This window comes from Bubalus kerabau, chromosome 10 (assembly GCF_029407905.1).
Source record: "Bubalus kerabau isolate K-KA32 ecotype Philippines breed swamp buffalo chromosome 10, PCC_UOA_SB_1v2, whole genome shotgun sequence".
In the NCBI taxonomy this organism is placed as follows: Eukaryota; Metazoa; Chordata; class Mammalia; order Artiodactyla; family Bovidae; genus Bubalus; species Bubalus kerabau.
The window spans coordinates 90515913-90540126 of NC_073633.1; the positions used below are offsets into that span (position 1 = coordinate 90515913).

Here is a 24214-nt window from a genome sequence, read left to right on the forward strand (position 1 = left end):
CATATGTATACTTAAGATTTGTTCTTTTTTCTATGTATATGTTATACTTAAAATTTTCTTAATTTAAAATTAGTAAGATAAAAATTGAAGCTAATTCACTCAAGTCTTATTGCCAGTCTATCCTTAAATGGAAATGATAGCTCTCACAGCCATATCGTTTCATATGGGAAGCTCATGAAAGAGTATCAAGCATTAGTAGTTTTCCAGTCAGGTAGGAAAGAGGATGTTGAAGAGGAAGGGAACCAACCCCCTATATTTCAAAGTATTGCTTAGAGCAGGCCTTATATATTGGATGAGAGTAATAGCAATTGTTTCCTGGGGTATCTTTGTCAGGGTAGCTGTGAATGTATACAACTTTTTATGCCTTAAAAGTTTACTTTAAACATAAACATCCTTAGTTAAATTTTTTGGTCCCAGAGAGCCATTAAATTAGGTATCACTGTAATAGAGAGTGGTGATGAATGTGGTTCAGTAGATGGCAGTGTTCCCTTTAAAGTTTTTAGTTAAAATGTGGGTACATAGCGGATAACTCTTGGAAACTTTTTTAGTAGGACTGATAAAGGGTCACATGTTGGGACAAACATCAGAAAGAACATTTTAATATTTTTTCTATATGTGTTTCATGTATTACTATTTTGAATGAACCAACAACATTTAGAGTCCATAAATCTAGAAGACATATTTTCCCACCTAAAGCACTAGAATAATAGCTTGCAATAAGATGTTGCTTAATATACTAATTCTTTTTTGGGGTGATAATGGACAGAATATTCAGGAAGGATTTGAGCCTGTCTTTGTCCTGTCTTATATTTGGAAATGCATATATGTCAGGAGTGAGATAACATACTGCTTTGGACAGAGATGTCAGTGAAATTTATTGGTGAGGAAATTAGGTTGTACATGAGCATAAATTAAAAGAAAAATTAAAGTGATTGACCAATCTGTTTGTGTTGATAATTTAATACAATAGAATGCTATTTGAGTAGTTCTTTTTTCATTTTGAAATTTCCTTAACATTGTAGTGCCTGAAGAAAGCATCAGGGTTTAGGAAATCTTGTGATATTACAGGGGGTTTTGTTGTAAGGAATTTGACATGAAACAGAGTGATATGCCAGAGAAGTCAGAGTTATCTGCCAGAGGACAAAACATGCCTGTGGTGTAGAATGGGAGACCATTTGGAGTCAGAAGTAATCAAGTCTTGGCTTTGCTTGTATTAGCTATTGACCTTGAGTAAATCACTTACCTGCCTAATTTTTCCTTTTTCTCATCCATGCCATATAGGTGATAAATAGCTGCTTTGTCTTCCATATAGGTTGTTAAGTGGGTCAAGTAGGAGCATTGACTTTTCAAGGGTGCTGTATTAATGGATTCAACAGATGGGTTGTTTTTAGATTCTTCAATTAACTTTTTGTTTTCTCAGGTTTTCTGCCTAGAGTCATCAGGTACCTACTGAGAAACATTGATAATCATAGTTTCAACAGGTAGATGAATACCTAATAATAGATACTATGCTAAATGCTTTAAGTGCATAGTTTCCAAAGCCTGACAACTGGACTTGAGTAAGTTGGACCATGACCTCATCTTATAGTCCACAGATGTCAAGGATAGCCCAAGAGCTGTGACTCCGATTCTCCGACTCTGTAGCAGTTCTTACAAACATGCCTGCCGTGATGCATTTTTTGCTTTTCTCCAAGTATGATAGAAGTCCGAGCCATACACAGTATTTTTATGTATTGGACAGTTCAAATAAAGACATTGGACCTTTAAAGAAAATTTTATTATGTTTCACTTTGGAATTACTAACAGAATCCTATTGCATACGATTATTTGTTTGAGAGTGGGGAGAGCTAGTGCTTTTGACTTGACCTTGTGTTTCATCTCTAGCCAAAGCACATGCAGGTCATTTCTTGATGGTTCAAACTCGAGAAGAGGAACATCAACACAATCTGAAGAGTGTTAATATTGAATTGAGGGGATATTGATTTTCTTTACAAATAGTTCTCCTAATTATATTTTAGTTTAATATTACAACTGGTTTACCTTTTTCTTTTTTGTATATTGGTGGGGGTGGGCGGGGGGGAGTTTCCCATTGTAATTTTAATAGTTATTAACATCTTGAATGGAGATGACATTTTCTGGAGAATATGTTTAATAGCTAAATATATACTAAATATATTTTTGCTATTCCTGTCAAGTAGAAACAAATAAATATATATGAAATTTTTTAATTTATTAATGTGTTTATATTTCAAAGATATTATTAATGAAAAATGATCTTTTAAAATTTTCTCATAAAAATATAAAAGTTACTTATGTTTTGGCCACTTTCTAATTTAGTTTATAAGTTGCCGCTTCTGTTTTTTTAATTAATTTAAAATTTTAGAGCAGTTTTAGATATGAAAATCATAAAAGAGAGTTCCCATTAACCCATACCTAGTTTCCCCTATTATGGTTATTGTGGTACATTTGTTACAAGTAATGAACTTTCCTTTTTCACTTTTCCCCATACTTTAATTCAGATTTCCCTAGTTTTCCCCTAATATTTTTCTGTTCCAGGGTCTCCTCTAGGATGTCATAATTACATCTCGTCATATTTCTTCGTTGGTTCCTTTTGGCTATGACAGTTTCTCAAATTTTTTGTTGTTGATGACCTTGGCAGTTTTAACGAATACTGGTCAGGTACATTTTAGAATGTCTGTCAGTCAGAATTTGATATTCTCATGATTATGGTTTGCCTTTCACTTCATAGAGCAGATTATGTGGGGAGGTTGCTCTTAATCATAGTGAATTGTGTGAAGAAAGCAGAGCAGGACTTGAAAATATTGGGTGTGGATAACCCATAGAAAGATAGCATTAACAGCCTTCTTCATTGGCATTGAAACACTGGCTACATTTTTTACATTTTTAAATTATTTTTCAGAAGAAACAGTCCTATAATTCTAGCAGAAAACAAGAGTCTAGTTTATATGATCTGCTCTTGTCCCATAAACAGTGTCTTTTCTAATTGCACCTATTGGGGCAGTTAGCATGGGTTTTAATGCTACTCGTTAGAGCTTTATTTAATCTGTATTGGCCTTTTAATTAGTAATGGGCAATTTTGTATGAATTGCTAATTGATTAGAATTGTGGAAATTACACACAAAGCTGTTTTGTCACTGCAGCCTAGAACAGTACAAAATTAAAACAGGATCTGGTTTAGCTACTAATCTAAAAGAAATGCTCAAGATGTATTATTTTAGTGGTTTTGGTTTGTATTCCAGTCTGGTGTTGGTTTTAACTCTGAGAAGGATTGTCTTTTAGCTCACTGAGGTCCTCAGTTCTACTCCATTAAGGGCCACTTTTCTGCCAATCAACAAGCAGCGTCCCAGGGATTGATTTTTGTTATGGTGGATTGTAATGGCTGCCTTAGTGACAACATTTCCAACTCTTTTATGTAAACAGAAAGCAATCAAATAAGTACTAATCCAAGGATTACGTGGATCCAAATCCTGTGGCCAAGAGGAGTCTGTGCTTGTACGTCCCTGGCTCTTTGCCTTCTGGTGGCCAGCGGCCGTGGTCCTGAAGGCGCTGCTTGTGCTGCCGGTAAGACTGCAGTGTGCTAAGACCACAGCGCTCCTGCAGCTCCTGAATGGAATTCAAAAAGACACTTACATTTCCATAAATAAATTAGGAATTCAGTGGTTTCTTCGGGCTAATCAGGGCAGGCTGATAAACCTTGCTTGCTGTTTAATAAATGAATTGTGACTGATTACCTATTAATATGGACGCCTCAGGAATTCACCCAGGGGGAAGCAAAGCAGTGAAATAGAGAGGGGCATGGCCCCTTGGGAAATCAGGGCTTCATGTTTGCAGCTTAAATATCTCTGTGAAGTATCAATAAGGAGGTAATTGAATTTTGAACACAAACATGAGTGCCGGATGGATGAAAGGGGGAGGGGGATCTGAGCATCTCTTTTCTGCCCCTTCATTCTCCCCTCCCCTATTCCTTAGAGACCACTCTAGTGAAGATAGATGCTAAATCCATTAAATAAAGATTAGACTCTGTCGTAGTAGAAAATGGCAGCTTAGCTAGATCCCTGGGCAAATTGGGGCCTTTTGCAATACAGAAAATTAAAATATACATTTTTAACAAGGGTGCCCTCTTCCTAGCAATCATGCCAGGCTAGCTTGCGGCGCTGGTGCCTCCTTCAGATTGGCTTTTGTTTGGGCAGATCACTTTCTCTTGTATTAATAATGCCAGTCTTTTCTGTATTCCTGGAGCAGAAGGGGCTGGGTTTATTTATTTATTTTTAAAGCTTCAGTTGAGGCTTTTCCTCTAGCATCCTGCTTGCTTGTAATCAGAGGAGTGGGAAGGAGATTAGTGTCCCATGAATTGACGGTAGATAAATGTTCCCTCCCCTTAACTGGTGGGTCCAGAAGAGCCCAATCGCTTGTATCTCAGGGATGATTGGAGACTGTACAGACAAGCAGGAAAAAAAAAAGGCTTACAGACTGAAATAAACATTGATGTTTTAGATGCGATTTTACTTGGCTTTATTTCCTCCTCTAGATAAGGTTATTGATTTGCTTTGTCCTCCTATTTTAGCCAGATAAAGTCATATCAATGTGGAAAAAGAAGAATTGGCATTATTTGGTTACAGATCATAATACTTACCCCATTTTGAGCAATAACAAAAAACAAATATTAAGCCTTAAATACTGCTGTTTCTTTATGTGAATACCCAGGATTGCCTTTTTGGACTAACCCTTATTTATGTGTCAGTCTGCAGTTCTGATAACCCTTTCCTAAGGCTTCAATCAGTCAACAACTGTTAATTGAGCATCTGTTAGGTGTGTGACCTTGTTAGTTGCCATGGTCAGTGGTGAAAAAGTATCCTCTACTATTGCAGATACTTCTTAAAAAACAAAGCCAGTTATGTCATACTTCTGCTTATTCTTTGTTCTTTGGCTCCTTGGGTCTTATAAGATAAAATTCACATTCCTCGAGCCTTCACAGAAAGACTTTGCTAACATCAACCTGGTTTTTCCAGTTTTATCTGGAAAACTACATATCCTTTAAGGCCATTTCAAATCCTACCCTCTCCTTATAATGTCTCCCTGTTCCCTCAGGCAGAGTTAATTTTTGTTATCACTCAGTGTGAGTTCCATAACTCAGGATTGCCTATGGAAGAAAAAATGTGTAACTTCTTAGTCTCAGTAATTAAGGATTTTGTGTATCATTTGCCATGTGGTTTTGCAAATGTTCCCAATTCTTTGTTTCAACTTCAGGTATCTTAATGATCAAATTTTCAATGATTTGTTCTTATGACACTTCACCTTATAATTTAACTTAGTTAGCAGCAATTTGTAATGGTAAAGAGGAAGGAAAATGTCTCTTTGCTGTTCTTATCATTGTTGTTGTTGTTTAGTTGCTAAGTCATGTCTGACTCTTTTACAACCCCATGGACTGTATGTAGCCCACCAGGCTCTTCTGCCCAGGGGATTTCCTAGGCAAGAATACTGGAGTGGGTTGCCGTTTCCTTCTCCAGGGGATCTTCCCGACTCAGGGATCAAACTTGCATCGCCTGTATTGGCAGGCGGATTCTTTACCACTGAGCCACTAGGGAAGCCCATTCTTACCATTACTAAGCTTCAGCTTCAGTATTGGCATGACTGAAGCTGAAGCTCCAATACTTTGGCCACCTGATGCTGGGAAAGATTGAGGGCAGGAGGAGAAGGGAGCTACAGAGGATGAGATGGTTGGATGACATCACCATCTCAATGGACATGAGTTTGAGCAAGCTCCAGGAGATGGTGAAGGACAGGGAAGCCTGGCATGCTGCAGTCCATTGGGTCACAAAGAGTCGGACATGACTTAGCCGCTGAACTACACCACCATCTTATATATCTCTAGAGAACAGAAATCAAACTTATTTAACCTGATTGCCACAGTTTACAAATGGCCCTTAATGATTTTGAATGCTATTCCTCAAAGCCAAATACCTTCAGAATTTCTTAGTTCTTCACACATTGGAAGTTACATTGATATTGTACCCAGATGATAACAGTTTTCCTTCCATTTCTGCCGGGGACCAGCCCCGGCTGATCCAGGGTATTCGAAGGAGAGACGGCTAGGCGAGGGTCAGGGAACAACTGCTTAATTACACTTTAATTAAGGATACAAAGAGTTAATAGAATAAGGATAGCTCAGTGAGGAAATTCAGTGGAGAAAAGCGGCTGAAATAAGGATAGCTCAGTAGGAAAATTCAGTGGAGAAAAGAAGCTGAGTGGCTTGGTTTACGCGGAAAATCAATATAACCCGTGACACCAGGTTAGCTCTGACCACGGAGGCCGCAGGCGCCCTCTCGAATAGCGGAAGGTGCCCCACCTTAGACACCTTCTCGAGTGGGTCTTAGAAGCCCAGGCAAATAAATGGTCGCAGAGGATATCCACGCTCCAGATGGACACTCAGCTGGAAGTTAAAGGGAAGAATGACATGGGGAGACCAAGCGTTGGTGAGCAAGGCCCGCAGTTTATTTTCCAAAGTAGTTTTTATACCTTAAGTTATGCATAGAGGATAATGGGGAAAGGGGTGGAGTCATGCAAGGACAGCAGTTCCTGGTTCTAATCTAAGCCAGGCTTTCAAACTTATCGTATGCAAAAGTTCAGGTGATTGACATCATCTTCTGGCCCGGAGGCCTGTTAACATTTTAAGAAACTTATTTTTCTCTAAAGGTGATTATTCCAAAGTCAGGCACCAGCCTTCCAAAAAGCATTGGACAAAGCTGCATTTTACATTTCTATACACCCATTATATCAATCAATACACTGCCAAGGACACAGTAGGTAAGGAGTATGGAGACTTAGCAGCAAACTTGCTCAACAAGTGAAAAAACCCTTCACCAATACAATTTCTAATTAATCTTTTAACTACTCAAAGGAATCTGTGTTTAGTCAGTTTAGAACATCTCCTGCCTCTCACAGTTGGGAGGCTCTGAACAATCACATGTGGCCGGAAAAACCCATTCAGGCAGGCTAGAGGATTTCCAAAGGAGTTTGTAGGTTGAAACACTGTCACATCCAAGAATTATTAACTGGAGCTGTAAGCTAACTCTTTTTTTCAGAGAGAGGTAGTGGGGGACAGCCCCCTGTAAAGTCAGAGGTGTGGGTGAAAGCACAAAGCAGAAAGTAGGCAGACTCTGGTTTTGGGGGTAGATGCTCAAGAATTTCCAGGGGGACTCCTGAGGCTCGATCCCGCCTTTGCGTATGCCGAGCCTCCTTCCTCATGACCTTTGTCATGGGCGGAATGCCTCACGCTGGCTCCCAGCAGTGATAGAATTCCAGTTGAGCTATTCCAGATCCTGAAAGATGATGCTGTGGAAAGTGCTGCACTCAATATGCAATATGCACTCAATATGCAATATGCCGGCTCCCGGCACATTTCTCTCTCACCTTTGCTTCCTGCCAGTTTGCTTGGCCCCAGAGTTCCTTCCAACCTTACTGACAACGCAGGCTTGTTGGGCCATGGAAATGAGCATTTAAAGGCTCTTCATTCCTGGTGGTTAGATCTCAACTATTTTAGGTTTTAAGACTTATTTAATATTAACAGATTAATGCAAATTAAGTGTGTTTTCTCTTTGTACTAATACTTTTCAGTGTAGATTATATATTTTCATTTAATTATAAGAAATATTTCTTTTTTCTTTTTTTTTTGGTCATGCTGCATGGCTTGCAGGATCTTAGTTCCCTGACCAGGGATTGATCCCGTGCCCTTAACAGTGAAAGCATGAAGTCCTAACCACTGGACTTCTAGGGAAGTCCCTGTAAGAATGATTTAATGCTAGGAATTCTGAGGTAAAACAGTCTCACCCAAATTATGCCTAAAATTTTCAAGTAAAATAAAGAATATTATTGACTTTATGCCTTTAAGAGAAGACTGTCTTGGTAACTCCCTTTCCTAAAGCTTTCTGGTGATCTTAGCATAATCTTAATTTAATAAATTATTTCTTTCCTCTTCTATGTATACAATCAGCCCTCCATATCCCCGGGTTCCATATATGCAGATTCTACCAACCACAGATTGAAAATATTTTTTAAAAAAATTTTTCTAGAAAGTTCCAAAAAGTAAAACTTGAATTTGCTGCAACTGTTTATATAGTATTTATATTGTATTCACAACTATTTACATAGCATTCATACTGTATTAGATATTTATATCTAGAGATGACTTAAAGTATACAGGAGAATGTGCATAGGTTTTATGCAGATACTAAACCATTTTATATAAAAAGCTTGAGTATCCATGGATTTTGGTGCCCTAAGGGGGTCCTGGAACCAATTCCTCAATGATACCCCTTGATGACCATACATAGCACAGTACCCTTAGAATTACCTGCAGTATAATGTTGCTACTTAGGCAGTTACTGATTTAAGCTTCTGTATGTGTGTAGGTAATGCTCAAGTGTCTCTGTTGTTCAGGAAAATACTTTAGCTGTGGATTTTAACCTAAGCGTCCATGAATCTCCTGAAATTATAAACAAAATTGGATATGTGTACATATACATGTATATTTTTCTGCAGAAAGTATCCATGACTTTCACTAGATTTTTTTAAAGGTCTCCATTATGGGTTGAATTGTGTTCTGCTAAAAAAAGGTGCATCAGAGTCCCAAAACCTCTAGTATCTCAGTTCAGTTCAGTTCAGTTTAGTTATTCAGTCATGTCCAACTCTTTGTGACCCCAGGGAATGCAGCACGCCTGGCTTCCCTGTCCCTTACCAACTCCCAGAGTCTGCTCAAACTCATATCCATTGAGTCAGTGATGCCATCCAACCATCTCATCCTCTGTTCAGTATCTCCAAGTATGAACTTACTTGAACATAGGATCTTTACAGAGGTAATCAAGTTAAAATGAGGTCCCTAGGGTGGGTCCTAATCCAGTTTGACTGGTGTCCTTATAAAGGGGGGAAATTTAAACAGAGACAGACATGTAGAGAGAGATGATGTGAATAAACACAGGGAGGTGACAGCCGTCTAAAAGCTAAGGAGAAAGGCCTGGAGCAGACCCTTTCCTCACAGCCCTCTGAAGGAAGCTACCCTGCTGCCCCGTTGATCATGGATGTCCAGCCTTCAGAACTGTGGGACAGTAGTTAAGCCACGCAGTGTGTGGTAGTTGGTTACCACAGCCCCAGCAAACCAATATACTGTGAGTCAGGTTGCTTTTGTCTGCAAATTACAGAAAGCCCAATTACCTTGGTTTAAAGGATAAAGGTGTTCTGTTTAACAAGAAGTCCAGAGATGCGTCATTTTTATGGTTGGTTAGTTCACTGACTCACCATTAGCATGAGACCACTGTTAGTTCCATCTTTCTGCTGTGCCATCTTTGATGTGTTGGATTCCTTCTTAGTTTGGCTTCCATCATATTTACTAGACTGCTACTACAGTTTTTGACATCATATACCAACAATAGGGGCTTCCTAGGTGGTACTAGTGGTAAAGAACCTGTCTGCCAGTACAGGAGACATAGGAGACACTTGAATCCCTGGGTCTGCAAGATCGCCTAGAGGAGGGCATGGCAACCCACTCCAGTATTCTTGTCTAGAAAATCCCATGGACAGAGGAGATACTGTCCATGGGTCATGAAGAGCTGAAGATGACTGAAGCGACTTAGCATCCACATGTGCACCAACAATAGTATCCTAAGGTAGAAAAGGGAATTATGTCCCTCTGGCCCCCAGTCTTCTTATCAGTGAGAAAAACCCGAGAAGCTCTGAAGGATATTTCCCCTCACATGCTGCTGAATGGCATTAGTCACATTCCTGTGCCTAAATGAACTTCTGTCAGGAGAAATGAGGCTAGCACGATTGGTTTGGATGGACCAGTAATGGTTCACCCTTGGGGACTGGGAAGGAACCCAGTCTCCCCTAAGCACATGATCACCCTGTACCTGAATAAAACCAGGGTTTTAATAACAAAAATGGGGGGAATGGTTATGAGTAGACACAGCTACGTCTGCCAGTCTGTGACCCCCAAAAAGTTAAAAACCAATGGCTGGTTTTAAGACAGCTTCCTAAACTGAGGTACATAATCAGAGTTAAACTCAGTTCAAGTATCAGAGTACTGACCCATGTTTAAGAATTTCTAAGTTAATAGTAACTGAAAGGGCTGTGTTTTTTTTTTTTTTCTCCTTAATCATTCGGTATGATTATTTTGTACCTACTAGGCAGGGTTATAGAGAAGAACATTCTGGTCCTGAGATAACAGTTTATTAGAGAGCACTAGGGAAAGTTACTTATTTCAGACAGGATCAGAGAAAGTAATCCTAAGTAGTCTTTAAGGAAGGGCAGGGAGTAAGTAGGTGGGGGTGAGGGTGGTGATTGCTGCTGGGAATGGGTAAGGAGTAGTCTGGGCCTAAGCAGCAGGAAATGCAAAGGCCTGAGGTATGCCACATTTGGTGAACAGCTGAGTAAAACAGGAGATGAAGACAGAGACCACTGGGCCACCAGGGAAGTCGCTCTGTGTATTTGTAAATGTACAAATCCACATATAAAGGAAGTTCTGGTATTCTTAACTGCTGGATGATAATAGCTATGCGAAGGACTGTTTATAGATCCAAACACTCTTCTCTCTCTGAGTTTATAACCTCTACAGATGGAAAGGAATTAAGTCCCCCAAGGTGGCTGCTGTTGTTAGCCCAGATAAAAATCTTTGTTTCTTCACTGTTAACTTCATATAGCCCATATGCATATGGAGGTCTTGAGATCACTAGGTGAAATTTATTTTTTATATTAATTATTCATAGTAAAGAGAAAGAGCTTACCTTTTGTACATCTTTCTCACTTTTCTAAATCTTTTATACTTTAGACCATACTGGTTTTTACAAATCCCTCTAGTCTACTAAGTATTAATTAACTTACTCTTTACTTGCCCAAGCACTAATGGAAATACTGGATTATAACCAATCTAATACTCTCCAGACATTCTACCAGACACTTTCCTCAATGTGATTTAAAGCAGTTTATAATCACTCCTTGCGGTCTTGAGGCCAGTTTTCAATTCATGAGACTCATATATCCTGGCTAGTTTTAATTAATTTTGCAAGGAAGATGCCAGGAGAAGCAGTATTAAATGCTTTCTTATAATCAGGTTCTTTCATCTATTGGGTTCTTGTCAGCCACTAATCTTGTAATTTTATCACAGCAAAATCCAAAAGTTTTTCTGCAATAGTTTGTTCTTTACTCTTGGTCTTCAGCGCTTGGTACTCATGGTTTGGGGAACCTTATATTTATGGTTGTCTTGCTCAGAATTGATGTTGGGGAATGTCTCTAGATTTGTAACAGTAATTCCTAGAATTCATTTTTTAACATTAGGATTTGAGAATCGCCTTTATTTGGCATCATACGCATTCTGTTTATTTGGTCTTTTGGGGTAATTGTATCAGTCAGAATCTAGTCAGGAGTAATTTGACTAGAGTAATAGTTGAAAGGTAGTTCACTTAAAGGGGTAAAAGAAGACTGTAAGGTGAGCAAGAAAGCTCCTACTCTACCTCCATCGCCCTCTCACCCCAGGTGCAAGGATAGTGAACATAGAAGAACTTAGAGAGATGTCCTCAAGGCAGAGATTCAGCCCTCTGAGGAAAGGACCTTCTGCCTACTGCCAGAGGGTACCCTCCTGGTGAATACAGAAGCAGCTGCCCAGGAGGTGGTGAAGAATCTTAGCTTGGGGGCACTGAACTGAGGGCAGCCATTGGCAAGATGAATATTTCTGGGACACCCCCCGCCTCCATGCCAACCTGCTTGTCCTGCACAGAAAAACCACACATTACAAGAAGGAAGCAGCTTCCCCGGTGGCCCTAGTGGTAAAGAATCAGCCTGCCAGTGCACAAACTGCATGAGGCACGAGTTCGATCCCTGGGTTGGGAAGATCCCTTGGAATAGGAGGCGGCAATCTGCTCTAGTATTCTTGCCTGGAAAATTCCACAGACAGAGAAGCCCAGCAGACTACAGTCAATGGGGCTGCAAAGAGTCGCACACGACTGAGTGACTGAGCATAATAAGGAAGAAAAGTTCCCTTCTTGCAGTCTCTCACCTCTGTTGGCAAGCTGAATGTCAAACCACCGGACAGGAAGCATGTAGCCTGCTACAGAGTCCAGCACCGGTATTACAAAGCAGGGCAAAGAAGGGGAGTTAGGAGCCTAGAGGCAGTAAATGAATAACTGGCATGGAAAGTGAAAGCTTTGTGGAAAGTTAAATCTTACAAAGTAAATGATTTCATTTTGCCTCATGAATAGTTTTTGTGTTGCTCAGTTCAGTCACTCAGTCATGTCCAGCTCTTTGCGACCTCATGAATCGCACTGACTCTTTGTGACCCCATGAATCGCAGCACGCCAGGCCTCCCTGTCCATCACCAACTTCCAGAGTTCACTCAAACTTATGTCCGTCGAGTCGGTGATGCCATCCAGCCATCTCATCCTCTGTCGTCCCCTTCTCCTCCTGCCCCCAATCTCTCCCAGCATCAGAGTCTTTTCCAATGAGTCAACTCTTTGCATGAGGTGGCCAAAGTATTGGAGTTTCAGCTTTAGCATCAGTCCTTCCAGTGAACACCCAGGACTGATTTCCTTTATCCTGTTTGGATCTCCTTGCAGTCCAAGGGACTCTCAAGAGTCTTTTCCAACACCACAGTTCACAGATATTAATTTCTCTCCAAGTAGAGTACACCTGCAATTTTTATAGTTGGCCGGGTAGCGCTTACCACCTAAACAGTGCCATGTGAGCCAATGATTGACCTAGCTATAAATGTCCTGTTGGCTACCTTTTACAAAGGGGTTTAATAAATATTTATCAATAGGTTTTAACAAACTTTCCCCCCCAAAAGAATCTGATAGTAATTGGAAGACAAATCATGAATGTGAATAGAAGATGACTTTTATCCTTTTAACCACTTTGAATTTTCCTAATTTCTTTTATGACTGTCTTCTCATCATTTCATTTTTCTTGAGTTGTTATAATTCTCTCCCAGTTGTTTTTAGCCACATTGACCCTTCCTGTTCTTGACTTCTTTTAGCAACCAGTTATTATTGATGCTTGTTGTCCCAGCTGAATTGTAAGAGCCTTGGTGTCTGGGACCATACTTTATGTTGCTTTTGTATATTATCAGAGAAGGCAATGGCACCCCACTCCAGTACTCTTGCCTGGAAAACCCCATGGACGGAGGAGCCTGGTGGGCTGCAGTCCATGGGGTCGCTGAGGGTCAGAGACGACTGAGCAACTTCACTTTCACTTTTCAGTTTCACGCATTGGAGAAGGAAATGGCAACCCACTCCAGTGATCTTGCCTAGAGAATCCCAGGGACGGCGGAGCCTAGTGGGCTGCCATCTATGGGGTCGCACAGAGTCGGACACAACTGAAGCGACTTAGCAGCAGCAGCAGTAGTGTCCAAAAGCCTGTTGAATAGATGGAATCTTATTTACAAATGAGAAACAGAAACATAGCCGTCAAATGGATACTTCCCCATTTTGTCTTCATTGCTACTTTTTCAGAAGCTATCCTTGTTCTTTAGAAGGACTATAACTAACACTAGGAATGTAAAGACAGAACCAAGGTAGGAGTGGGGAGCTTGACAAAACAGTTGGAATCATGGAGAAAACTGGAAGTGTCTATAGTGGAAAATAAATTTAGAAAGAATGCTTCTAGGGTAATGATGGTTTTAATGCACACATTTGTTGTCCTTCCCTTCCCAAACCCTCCAAAAAAAAGATGTAATCCCACAAAGAGAATAGAGGTCAACAACAGCAAAATTTTGGGAGCTGGTAGGCATGTGAACCTAGGAAACCTAAAAAAACAATTCTGAAGTGAGAAAAGCCAGAAATGAAGCCAGTCTACACTTCACAATATTCCAAGGGGCTAAAGATTGGTACCAGGTGGAGAGAGGGATAGTTTAAATAGGGCGATTAATTAAAGTCTGTTTAAGAAGGAGTCCGATGCCTACGTCACCTGCTTTATTATACCCCACGCAGATAAAAGCTTTATTTTTTAGAGATGATAAAACAAAGTGGTTCCTCAACTAGAACCAACCAAAGATGGAGGTTCTGTAGTGAACTATGCCCAATGTAGGCTGAGGTTCCCCGCTCCCTCCACAGCCAGGCTTTCACCCTTCAGTCTGAAGGTTGGAAGAGACTGCTGGGAAATCTGACCAGCCCAAGACGAATAAAAGCACTGATATTGAAAGTTCTACAACTAAAAGGCCTGGTCACACTGCAGTGAAGCTCAGTTGACATGCCCAACTCCTACACTCAGACTTTTCAAGCAGCTTTTTAGTTTTTTGTTCTTACATGTGAAAAAACAATGAAAGATTATTAACATTGGAGAAATGCCCCTAATATTTTAAAAAAAGACCTAAGACAGCAAATGGAAAAAATCAACTAAGAGAAAATAGCATATGCTAATCTGTCTAATTAATATTCTCAGACAGATAAGGTATTGCAAAGGTAGTAAGAACAGATGCTATTAAAAAGGACCATACAGAGAACAGGAAAGAGCTCGTGGAAATTTAAAATTTTGATAGAAATGAAAAACTCAAAAATTTTCAGAGTTAAAGTTAAGGAGATCTTCAAAAAATAGAGCAGGAATACATGAATGAAAGAGAAAAGATAACCAATCTATCAGAGCCCAAAATCTGAATAATAAAAATTCTAGAAAGAGAGAAAAAGACAAAGGAAATCACTAATGAAATACTTCAAAAATAATTTTCCCCAAATTGAAGGACAATACATTTCTGGTCTGAAAGGTTGTGACAGGTACCACCAAAATAGATGAAAATAATCCAGGGCACATCATTTCATGATTTCAGAACTCTGAGGGAAAAGAGAAGATCCTGAAAGCTTCTAGAGAAGACAAAAAGCAGGTTGCATACAAAGGGTAGAAGTCAGTGTCTTTAACATTAGAGACCATTGGAGCAATATCTTCAAAATTCTGAGGGAAAATTATTTTCAACTTTGAATACCAAATCAAATGAAAAGATGAAATAAAGACATTTTTCCACAAGGAAGATCTCAAAAAATCGACCTCCCCAAAATTCTTGTGCACTATTGGAAGTCATGCACCAGCCAAACAAGGGAATAGGCCAAGAAAGAAAGTGACACAGGACACAGAAAACAGATGAGAGAGGAGGAATCGAGGGTGGTTGCTGTGCACCAGGCCTAAAGGACAGACCATCTTGGAGACTTCTTCAGGAAGAGGAAATTGATAAATTACGTGGTACGTCTCAATATCTTAAGATTGCAACAACAGGCAGTGAGTCTGTGGTTGAACTTGAGATAAATATATAGAAAACGAAGCAGCCTAAAAAACTCAGGGAAAACAAAAAATATGCAAGAAAGGAAAGGTAATCATAGTTGATTTTATGGCTTAGCTTTACGTAGCTTTCATATAATCATAATAATGTAGAAAGTGAATGTTGATCTAGATGAAGTACAATATATAACTCTCAGAAGGTAGGAGATAGATGCTTATATTGTGAGGAGTTAAGGTGGAAGGATGGGAAAAGGAAGTCAATCATCACTTTCTATATTGGGAGAATTCTATAGATAGTGCCCCAAATTGAAAAATCAAGAAATAGTAATACAAGCATATTATTTAGTCATGTAAAGAAAGACAAGGGTAATATAATCGGCTAAATAGCGTAAAAATGGTTCCCACTGAGGACTACAGTTTTTCATAACAAACCTTATAGAACTTTATTTAATGTTTTGAGATATGTACATGTATAACTTCAGGGTTTTTTTTTAATAGCTTAATCATTAAAAATGGATGAAATATGTAGTAGAAAGGACAGAGACTATGTTGTAACATTTAGAGAGAGAAAGCTAAGTAATGTTTAATAGGAAAGTAAGTGGAAACCAAAACAGGAAATGTATATAAATAGGCCAAATATAAATAGGCCAAATATAAAGGATCTATACTTCCGTTTGCTGATGAAAAGGAAGCTAATTACTTTAAATAAAAATATGATTGCTTACATATTTACAGTTTTTGTGTTATAAAATCGCATGCCCAAACTTACTATAATCCAAAATAAGTAATTCACAGTTTTAGGGTACGAAGCAATTGTATTTCTACCCCATCATAAGAAATAGAGCCCAAAATTCACACCCTTAGCAATATATTGGTGATACAATTTAATTAGGAGTTTCACTCCTTTCCATCTTTCTCCCCTTGATATAAGTGGTACTTTTTTGAGTGTTTAGTTGGATTACAGTCCAGTTGGGAAAAAAAATAAATTTTATGCTAATTTCCATTATTAGGGTCTTCATTTTAAATATTGACCTCTGGTAACTGGTAGGTTTTGGTGGGTGGAATTTTACTTTTTAACATGTCATTGAACTGTACATTTAACACTAGGTCTGGGTGATCTCTCTGGAGAGAATGGAATTGATGGATCCTTTTCCTGTCAGTCCCTGATGACCTGTCAGGAGAGCAGGTGTTGCTCGGATGGCTCATGTATTCAGGAGTCATAGTGCAAATCTGATCAAGGCGTATATTTCCAAAACCACTCAGGCTAGTGTCTCTCATGGGGAAGAAGCCAACATTGGCTTCCTATGCTTTAAAAAAAAAAAAAAATGAAAAAGAAAGAAAGAAAAACTAATTATCAACCTACAGCAAATGTCATTCAACTCAAATCCCTGAAGGATAAAGGCGTAGGTGACAAATGTTCCTGGAGAGAGAGTTGAGCTGTCACTTGTCTTCTTAATGGATCATCCATGTTTGGCTATAGAATCACATGCTGTTTCTCCTTATTGTGTGTTTCATCTGAAGAATTACTGAATATCTGCAAGTACAAAAGAATTGCACAATTTCTATAAACCTCTTGGGTTTGAACAGAACCTTAGTGTCAAGAAAGATAAGGGGTTAGTTTTATTGCTCTTAAAGTATTCAAGGAACAGCTGTCATAGTCTTTCCAAAAACAACAACAAATAATACACCTATTTTTCCTTACTTTTGATTAGGTTCATTAAATCCCATTTAGTCTGCACTGACTAAACAAGGGCATTTATCCACATCCTGTTCCAGAGGACAGATTTAGGAACAATGGGGAGAAGTTAGAGGTTTTTTAGCTTTGTTTTTGCCACAGTATTAAAGGATGTACTTTCCAAATGTCCAGAAATTAAATGGACTCTTAAGAAGTAGCAAGTTTCCCATCATGGGGAACTCTCAGGCAGAGCTCTGCAACCAGCTCTAGAATATTACTAGATATTGTTTAGAATTAGTTCATCTCTATTCTGTTCAACAGTTAAGAATTAAGGATTCTGTTCACAGTTATCAATTGAGCTTATCCTATGCTCTATGCTTTGGACACTGTTAGATTCCAAGTGAGTGAAGTGAAATTGCTCAGTCGCGTCTGACTTTGCAACCCCATGGACTGTAGCCTACCAGGCTCCTCCTTCCATGGGATTCTTCAGGCAAGAATACTGGAGTGGGTTGCCATTTCCTTCTCCAGGGCATCTTCCCGACCCAGGGATTGAACCCGGGTCTCCCACATTCCAGGCAGACGCTTTAACCTTTGAGCCATTCTAGGGCCTCAGAAATAAAGTAGACATCTGTGAATAAGTCATCTCCCAGGGAATGACATGCATGTAATTAAATAATTGTAGTTCAGTGTAAAAGAAGTTTGTGGTTCATGGCTGACATGAAGAAGGGAATAAACAACTCTGCCTGTGTGTGGTTTCATAGAAGAGAGACACTTGAATCTGAGTCTTGAAGAGTGCTTAAAAATTTGCCAGATGGATATAAAGCAATATAGGAATACAGAAGAAATTGTGGGCCGGTCTAAGTAATTTGAATAATGTACTTAGGCACAGAGGTATGAATTCAAATGGTACACTTAAGGAAATGCCAGTGTCCCTGTGTACCTGGAGTGCTAGGAGACTAGCAGGAGATGACATTGTTCATGACCAAGCTCCATGAATGACAGTACCTTTTCTGAATTAGTCATCATTGTATCCATATTACCTAGCATATAATGTTAATAAATGCTTAGTAAAAATCTGATGAACAAAGAAATAAAGAGGTAGACAGGGACCTTGTAAACATGAAAGAGGACTTAAAGACTATTCTGAAGATTGTTGGAAGTAACTGAAGATTTCTTTTTAAACCAGGAATAATATGGTTAGATTTGGCTATAGAAGTTACTTTAGCTGTCATGTGGAGAGTGATTTTGTAAGAGAGTAAAGTTGAGATTGGGAGATCAGTTAGGTTATCAGTAATAACGCAGGGATGAAATGGAGAAGACCTAAAGCAGTGGTGAGGCAATAAATGTGACTGAAATGAGACTTTTGGGCTAGAGACTGAGCAAGATTTGGTGACAAGTTGAAGATGGGAGTGAATGGATCCAGCATGATCTTCCCAGGTTTCTAATGTGGGTGACTTTGTAGATTTGCTCCCATTGCCTAGAACTGGGGTACAGAAGATAAAGGAAGTTTGAAGGGGAAAGATAAATAAAACCAGTCTTTAACTTCCTGTTGTGGCAGTTTTGAGATACTACTCTGATTTCCTTTTTTTAAAAAAATTTTTTTAATGTAGCTTCCAGGTCACCAACATTTTTCTTATAACAATGAAAATTGAATACAGCACTCTATTTGTGGACTGATCCCTGATCAGTGTTGTTTCCTTTGATCTGGAATCTGCATCTAATAATAGAAACTAAGATTTTTATTTCTTGGTTAGCATTTGCATCTCCTGGATTATCTCAAAATGAACACGAAAATCAACCAAAAACTTCAGGTTTTTCAGTTATCAAATCATGTGCCCCTCCTGTCCTGTATGGTTTCTTTAAAATTAAATATCTGATTTTAGATTTGTCCAACAGCCTTTTCTAGCCTCATTAATTTTTGTACACTTCTCTGACTTCTGGGAACCTGTACTTCTAGGCTGTATGCTTTCCTTTGAATCTTCACTTGTGAGTATTTCTGAAGATGGTACCTCATTTCTCTTTGCCAAAGCACCATATGACTTTGTCCATTTCTTGGCTGCCGTATTGAATGCCTTGGCCCCTCCTTTCCACTTGTGCATACCTTCACACTTGACACCCAACTCAAGCTTAATGCTGTGAATTTTTAGTCCTTACTAGTGCTGTTTCCATCTTTGGACTCCTGTAGTATTAATACTTAATCTTTTCCTGTCTATGGCACTTGTCATACTTTGTCTTAATGGTTGTTTATTTTGGTCTACTATAAACATTCTTAGAATATCTTCTGTATTATCAAAATTAGTCTTTGTAGGAGAGAATCATGTTTTTATGTTATAGGTTATTTGCCTTGATAACTTAATAAGTTCTTACAAAGATAGGTGAATAGCTTATAGAACCTCCAGAAAACTTTGTGTTCTTAAGATTTTTATAGGTATCCCCAAACTATAAAATATAAAACTTGAAATTGTATGTGTATATTTATATATGTAGCTATTATGTAATAGTTTGAAATTCCATTGTACCTTTCAACTAGGACTTTCATTACATTAGAAAGCTTCTTGCTGCCCTCTTGTGAAAAGCTAGGTAATACGGCCAATTAACACTCCTCAGAAAATTTAAGTATTTTTCATCTAAATTACACTAATGTGAGCCCATTTCACATTTTTAGAATTTTTATATCTTCTACAGATTTTCAAGTATAATTACTAATGAGCTTTTCTTTTTTGTGTTTATCTGTGGTGAATATAAATTTATTTGATTACCTGTCAGAATTTATAGTGCTTTTCTTGCCAAATTATGAACCTCAAAGCAAAAGAAAAAAGTAATTCTTGGTGAGATAAACTCTAAAGTATCCTGTTTAACATTTTAGAAGTTACTTTGGGGTTTAAATGTTCCATTTTCTTTCTGATTAAATACAGAAGAGATTGAAAAGTTACAGAGTGGTGAAGTTTTTCTTTTTGATAACATAAGACTTGATAATAAAAATGAATAATTAATAGTACATACCATAAGCTCACTTCCACTGTATAATCATAAGGGATTTGATTTAGGTCACAGTGGAAGTGGGAAATAGATTTAAGGGACTAGATCTGATAGATAGAGTGCCTGATGAGCTATGGACAGAGGTTCGTGACATTGTACAGGAGATAGGGATCAAGACCATCCCTATGGAAAAGAAATGCAAAAAAGCAAAATGGCTGTCTGGGGAGGCCTTACAAATAGCTGTGAAAAGAAGAGAAGCGACAAGCAAAGGAGAAAAGGAAAGATATAAGCATCTGAATGCAGAGTTCTAAAGAATAGCAAGAAGAGATAAGAAAGCCTTCCTCAGCGATCAATGCAAAGAAATAGAGGAAAACAACAGAATGGGAAAGACTAGAGATCACTTCAAGAAAATTAGAGATACCAAGGGAACATTTCATGCAAAGATGGGCTCGATAAAGGACAGAAATGGTAGGGACCTAACAGAAGCAGAAGATATTAAGAAGAGATGGCAAGAATACACAGAAGAACTGTACAAAAAAGATCTTCATGACCAAGATAATCACGATGATATGATCACTCACCTAGAGCCAGAATAGTGGAGGTAATGGAATTCCAGTTGAGCTATTTCAAATTCTGAAAGATGATGCTATGAAAGTGCTGCACTCAATATGCCAGCAAATTTGGAAAACTCAGCAGTGGCCACAGGACTGGAAAAGGTCAGTTTTCATTCCAATCCCAAAGAAAGGCAATGCCAAAGAATGCTCAACTACCACACAATTGCACTCATCTCACACGCTAGTAAAGTAATGCTCAAAATTCTCCAAACCAGGGTACAGCAATACGTGAACCGTGAACTTCCAGATGTTCAAGCTGGTTTTAGAAAAGGCAGAGGAACCAGAGATCAAATTGCCAACATCTGCTGGATCATGGAAAAAGCAAGAGAGTTCCAGAAAAAACGTCTATTTCTGCTTTATTGACTACACCAAAGCCTTTGACTGTGTAGATCACAATAAACTGTGGAAAATTCTGAAAGAGATGGGCATACCAGACCACCAGACCTGCCTCTTAAGAAACCTGTATGCAGGTCAGGAAGCAGCAGTTAGAACTGGACATGGAACAACAGACTGGTTCCAAATAGGGAAAGGAGTACGTCAAGGCTGTATATTGTCAGCCTGCTTATTTAACTTACATGCAGAGTACATCATGAGGAACACTGGGCTGGAAGAAGCACAAGCTGGAATCAAGATTGCCAGAAGAAATAGACCTCAGATATGCAGATTGACACCACCCTTATGGCAGAAAGTGAAGAGGAACTAAAAAGCCCCTTGGTGAAAGTGGAGAGTGAAAAAGTTGGCTTAAAGCTCAACATTCAGAAAACTACCATCATGGCATCTGGTCCCATCACTTCATGGGAAATAGATGGGGAAACAGTGGAAACAGTGTCAGACTTTATTTTTGGGGGCTCCAAAATCACTGCAGATGGTGATTGCAGCCATGAAATTAAAAGATGCTTACTCCTTGAAAGGCAAGTTTTGACCAGCCTAGATAGCATATTCAAAAGCAGAGACATTACTTTGCCAACAAAGGTCCATCTAGTCAAGGCTATGGTTTTTCCAGTGGTCATGTATGGATGTGAGAGTTGGACTGTGAAGAAAGCTGAGCGCTGAAGAATTGATGCCTTTGAACTGTGGTGTTGGAGAAGACTCTTGAGAGTCCCTTGGACTGCAAGGAGATCCAACCAGTTCATTCTGAAGGAGATCAGCCCTGGGATTTCTTTGGAAGGAATGATGCTAAAGCTGAAACTCCAGTACTTTGGCCACCTCATGTGAAGAGTTGACTCATTGGAAAAGACTCTGATGCTGGGAGGGATTGGGGGCAGGAGGAGAAGGGGACGACAGAGGATGAGATGGCTGGATGGCATCACTGACTCGATGGACGTGAGTCTGAGTGAACTCTGGGAGTTGGTGATGGACAGGGAGGCCTGGTGTGCTGCAATTCATGGGGTCGCAAAGAGTCAGACATGACTGAGCAACTGAACTGAACTGAAGCATAAGCTCCCCTTCTCTTCCTTCCTCTCCTAAGTTTGAATAATCTTTAGTCCTTTTCCTTTTTTAAAAACCCAATCATCTTTCTATAAACCACAGAAAAGGTAATAAGCATTCTGGATTTATTGTTGTTTTTCAGTCGCTAGTCATATCTGACTCTTTGTGACCCCATGGACTGCAGCATGCCAGGTTTCCCTGTCCTTCACCATCTCCCAGAATTTGCTCAGACTCAGGTCTGTTGAGTCACTGATAACATCCAACCTTCTCATCCTATGTCATCCCCTTCTGGATTTATGCCTGTTGTTAAAATCCATATGATATACATAAAACCAAATGAATTTCACTCAAAAATGAATTAGTTGAGCAATTTTGCTCAACTTGAATAGCAGTAAAAACTATAGAAATTGATATAAACTATCTAAAATAAAATAAAGCATGAAGAGAAAAATGCTGAAACAAAATTATATAACCTCAGTGGAATGATACCAAGCAGTCTAGCATATATATGTAATTGGAGTCCCAAAGAATGGAATCCAGAAAAAGTATGTAAAGAAATGTGTCCAAAATTTTTCCAAATATGATATAAAGAAGGTCATTCAAACACAAACATGAAGAAAACTGTACCAGCACATATCATAATTTGTTGAGTAATGAAGAATGATAAAGAGAAAAATCTTAAAAGCAGGCAGAGGAAAAAAAAAAGACATATAGAGGAAATAAGAATGAAAGTAGACTTCTCATCAGAAAATATGCAAACTAGTAATAATGGAATGAAATCTTTAAAATACTGCAAGAAAAAATCTTGTCAACCTACAATTCTCTATTCTGCTAGAATACTCTTCTATGATAAAGGCAAGATAAAGATATTTTCTAGACAAACAGAAGCCATGATAATTTGTCTCCAAGAAACACACACTACAGGAAATGTTTAAGGGCATTCCAAGCACAGCTGACAAATCAATAATAGAAATATAAATAGAATACTAAAAAATGGCTTGTTGATCCAAAAGGAGACTGGAAAAAAGGAACAAACAACATATGGGACGAATAGAATTACCACTAAGATGATGAAATCATAAATATAAATCATAAATGATCAAATGTACTTGAAAGTTAAGAGTGTAGATCTTAAATGTTATCACCACATACACACACACAATTGCCATTATGTGAGGAGATAGAGATGTTACGTAGTCTTACTGTGGTAATCATTTTTCAATATATACATGTATCTAATTATCACATTGCATATCTTAAACTTACATACATGTCAAAAATAGCTCAATAAAGATGGAGGAATATATAAATGGTCTAAACACATCAATTAAAAGATAAGGATTATCATTGGATTAAAAAAATAAGACAACTATATTCTGTATATAAACTTAAATATAAATACATGTATACAAAACTTAAATATAAATACATGGATACATTAAAAATAAAAGGATAGAAAAAGATATTCTATGCAACATTAATAAAAAGTAAGCTGGAGTGACTATACCAACATCAAAGTAGAGTTCAGAGCTAGGAATATTACCAGGGAGCAAGAATAGCATTTCATTAAGGATAAAAGGGTCAGTGCATCAAAAGAGAAGAGCAGAATCAGTGAATTCAAAAAAACCATTCTTTGAGAAGATAAAGTGGATAACTGTCTTGATTGACCAAGTAAAAGAGAGAAGGCACAAATTACCAACATCAGAAATGAAAGGAGGGGTATCATTTCATATCCTACAGACACTAGAAGGATAAGATAACTTTATTCCAATAAGTTTGATAACTTGGTTGGAAAAGACAAATTTCTTAAAAGATGCAACTTTTCAAAATTGACTCAAGAAGATATGGAAAACTTGAATAGCTCTACATCTAATAAAAAAAAATGCATTTGTAGTTTAAAACCTTTTTACAAACAAAACTTCAGCCCAGATGGCTTCACTAATAAATTCTATTAAATTTTTTTTCTTCCAGTTTTTTTGAGATATAATTGACATACGGCTCTGAATAAGTTTAAGGTATACATTTTATGTACATCATGAAATGATGACCACAGTAAGTTTAGTGAACATCTCATATAGATACAAAATTATAGTAAACAATTAATGAAGAGTTAAACAATAGAGAGGGAGAAAGTATTTCCCAGCTCATACTATGAGGCCAACACTATCTTAACAGTAAAATCAGACAAAGATTAGAAAATCAAACTACAGATACTACCTCATGATCACAGGATACAAAAATCCATAAGAAA

General features: G+C 38.3%; 1 protein-coding gene across 10 annotated transcripts in view; it reads left to right on the forward strand.

The window, feature by feature from the left end:
• Positions 1-24214, forward strand: part of LIN52 (lin-52 DREAM MuvB core complex component) — a 114860-nt gene that overhangs the window by 63225 nt on the left and 27421 nt on the right. For 2 of the 10 annotated variants that reach the window (XM_055538636.1, XM_055538646.1), the window contains exon 7: positions 1421-1945. The exons of 7 other annotated variants lie outside the window; for them this stretch is intronic. In XM_055538636.1, the coding sequence (XP_055394611.1) occupies positions 1421-1485 (65 nt within the window). In that variant the 3' untranslated portion in view covers positions 1486-1945. Of the gene's footprint in view, positions 1-1420; positions 1946-24214 lie in introns of those variants that run through there. One more of the 10 variants, XM_055538641.1, reaches the window with a different exon arrangement.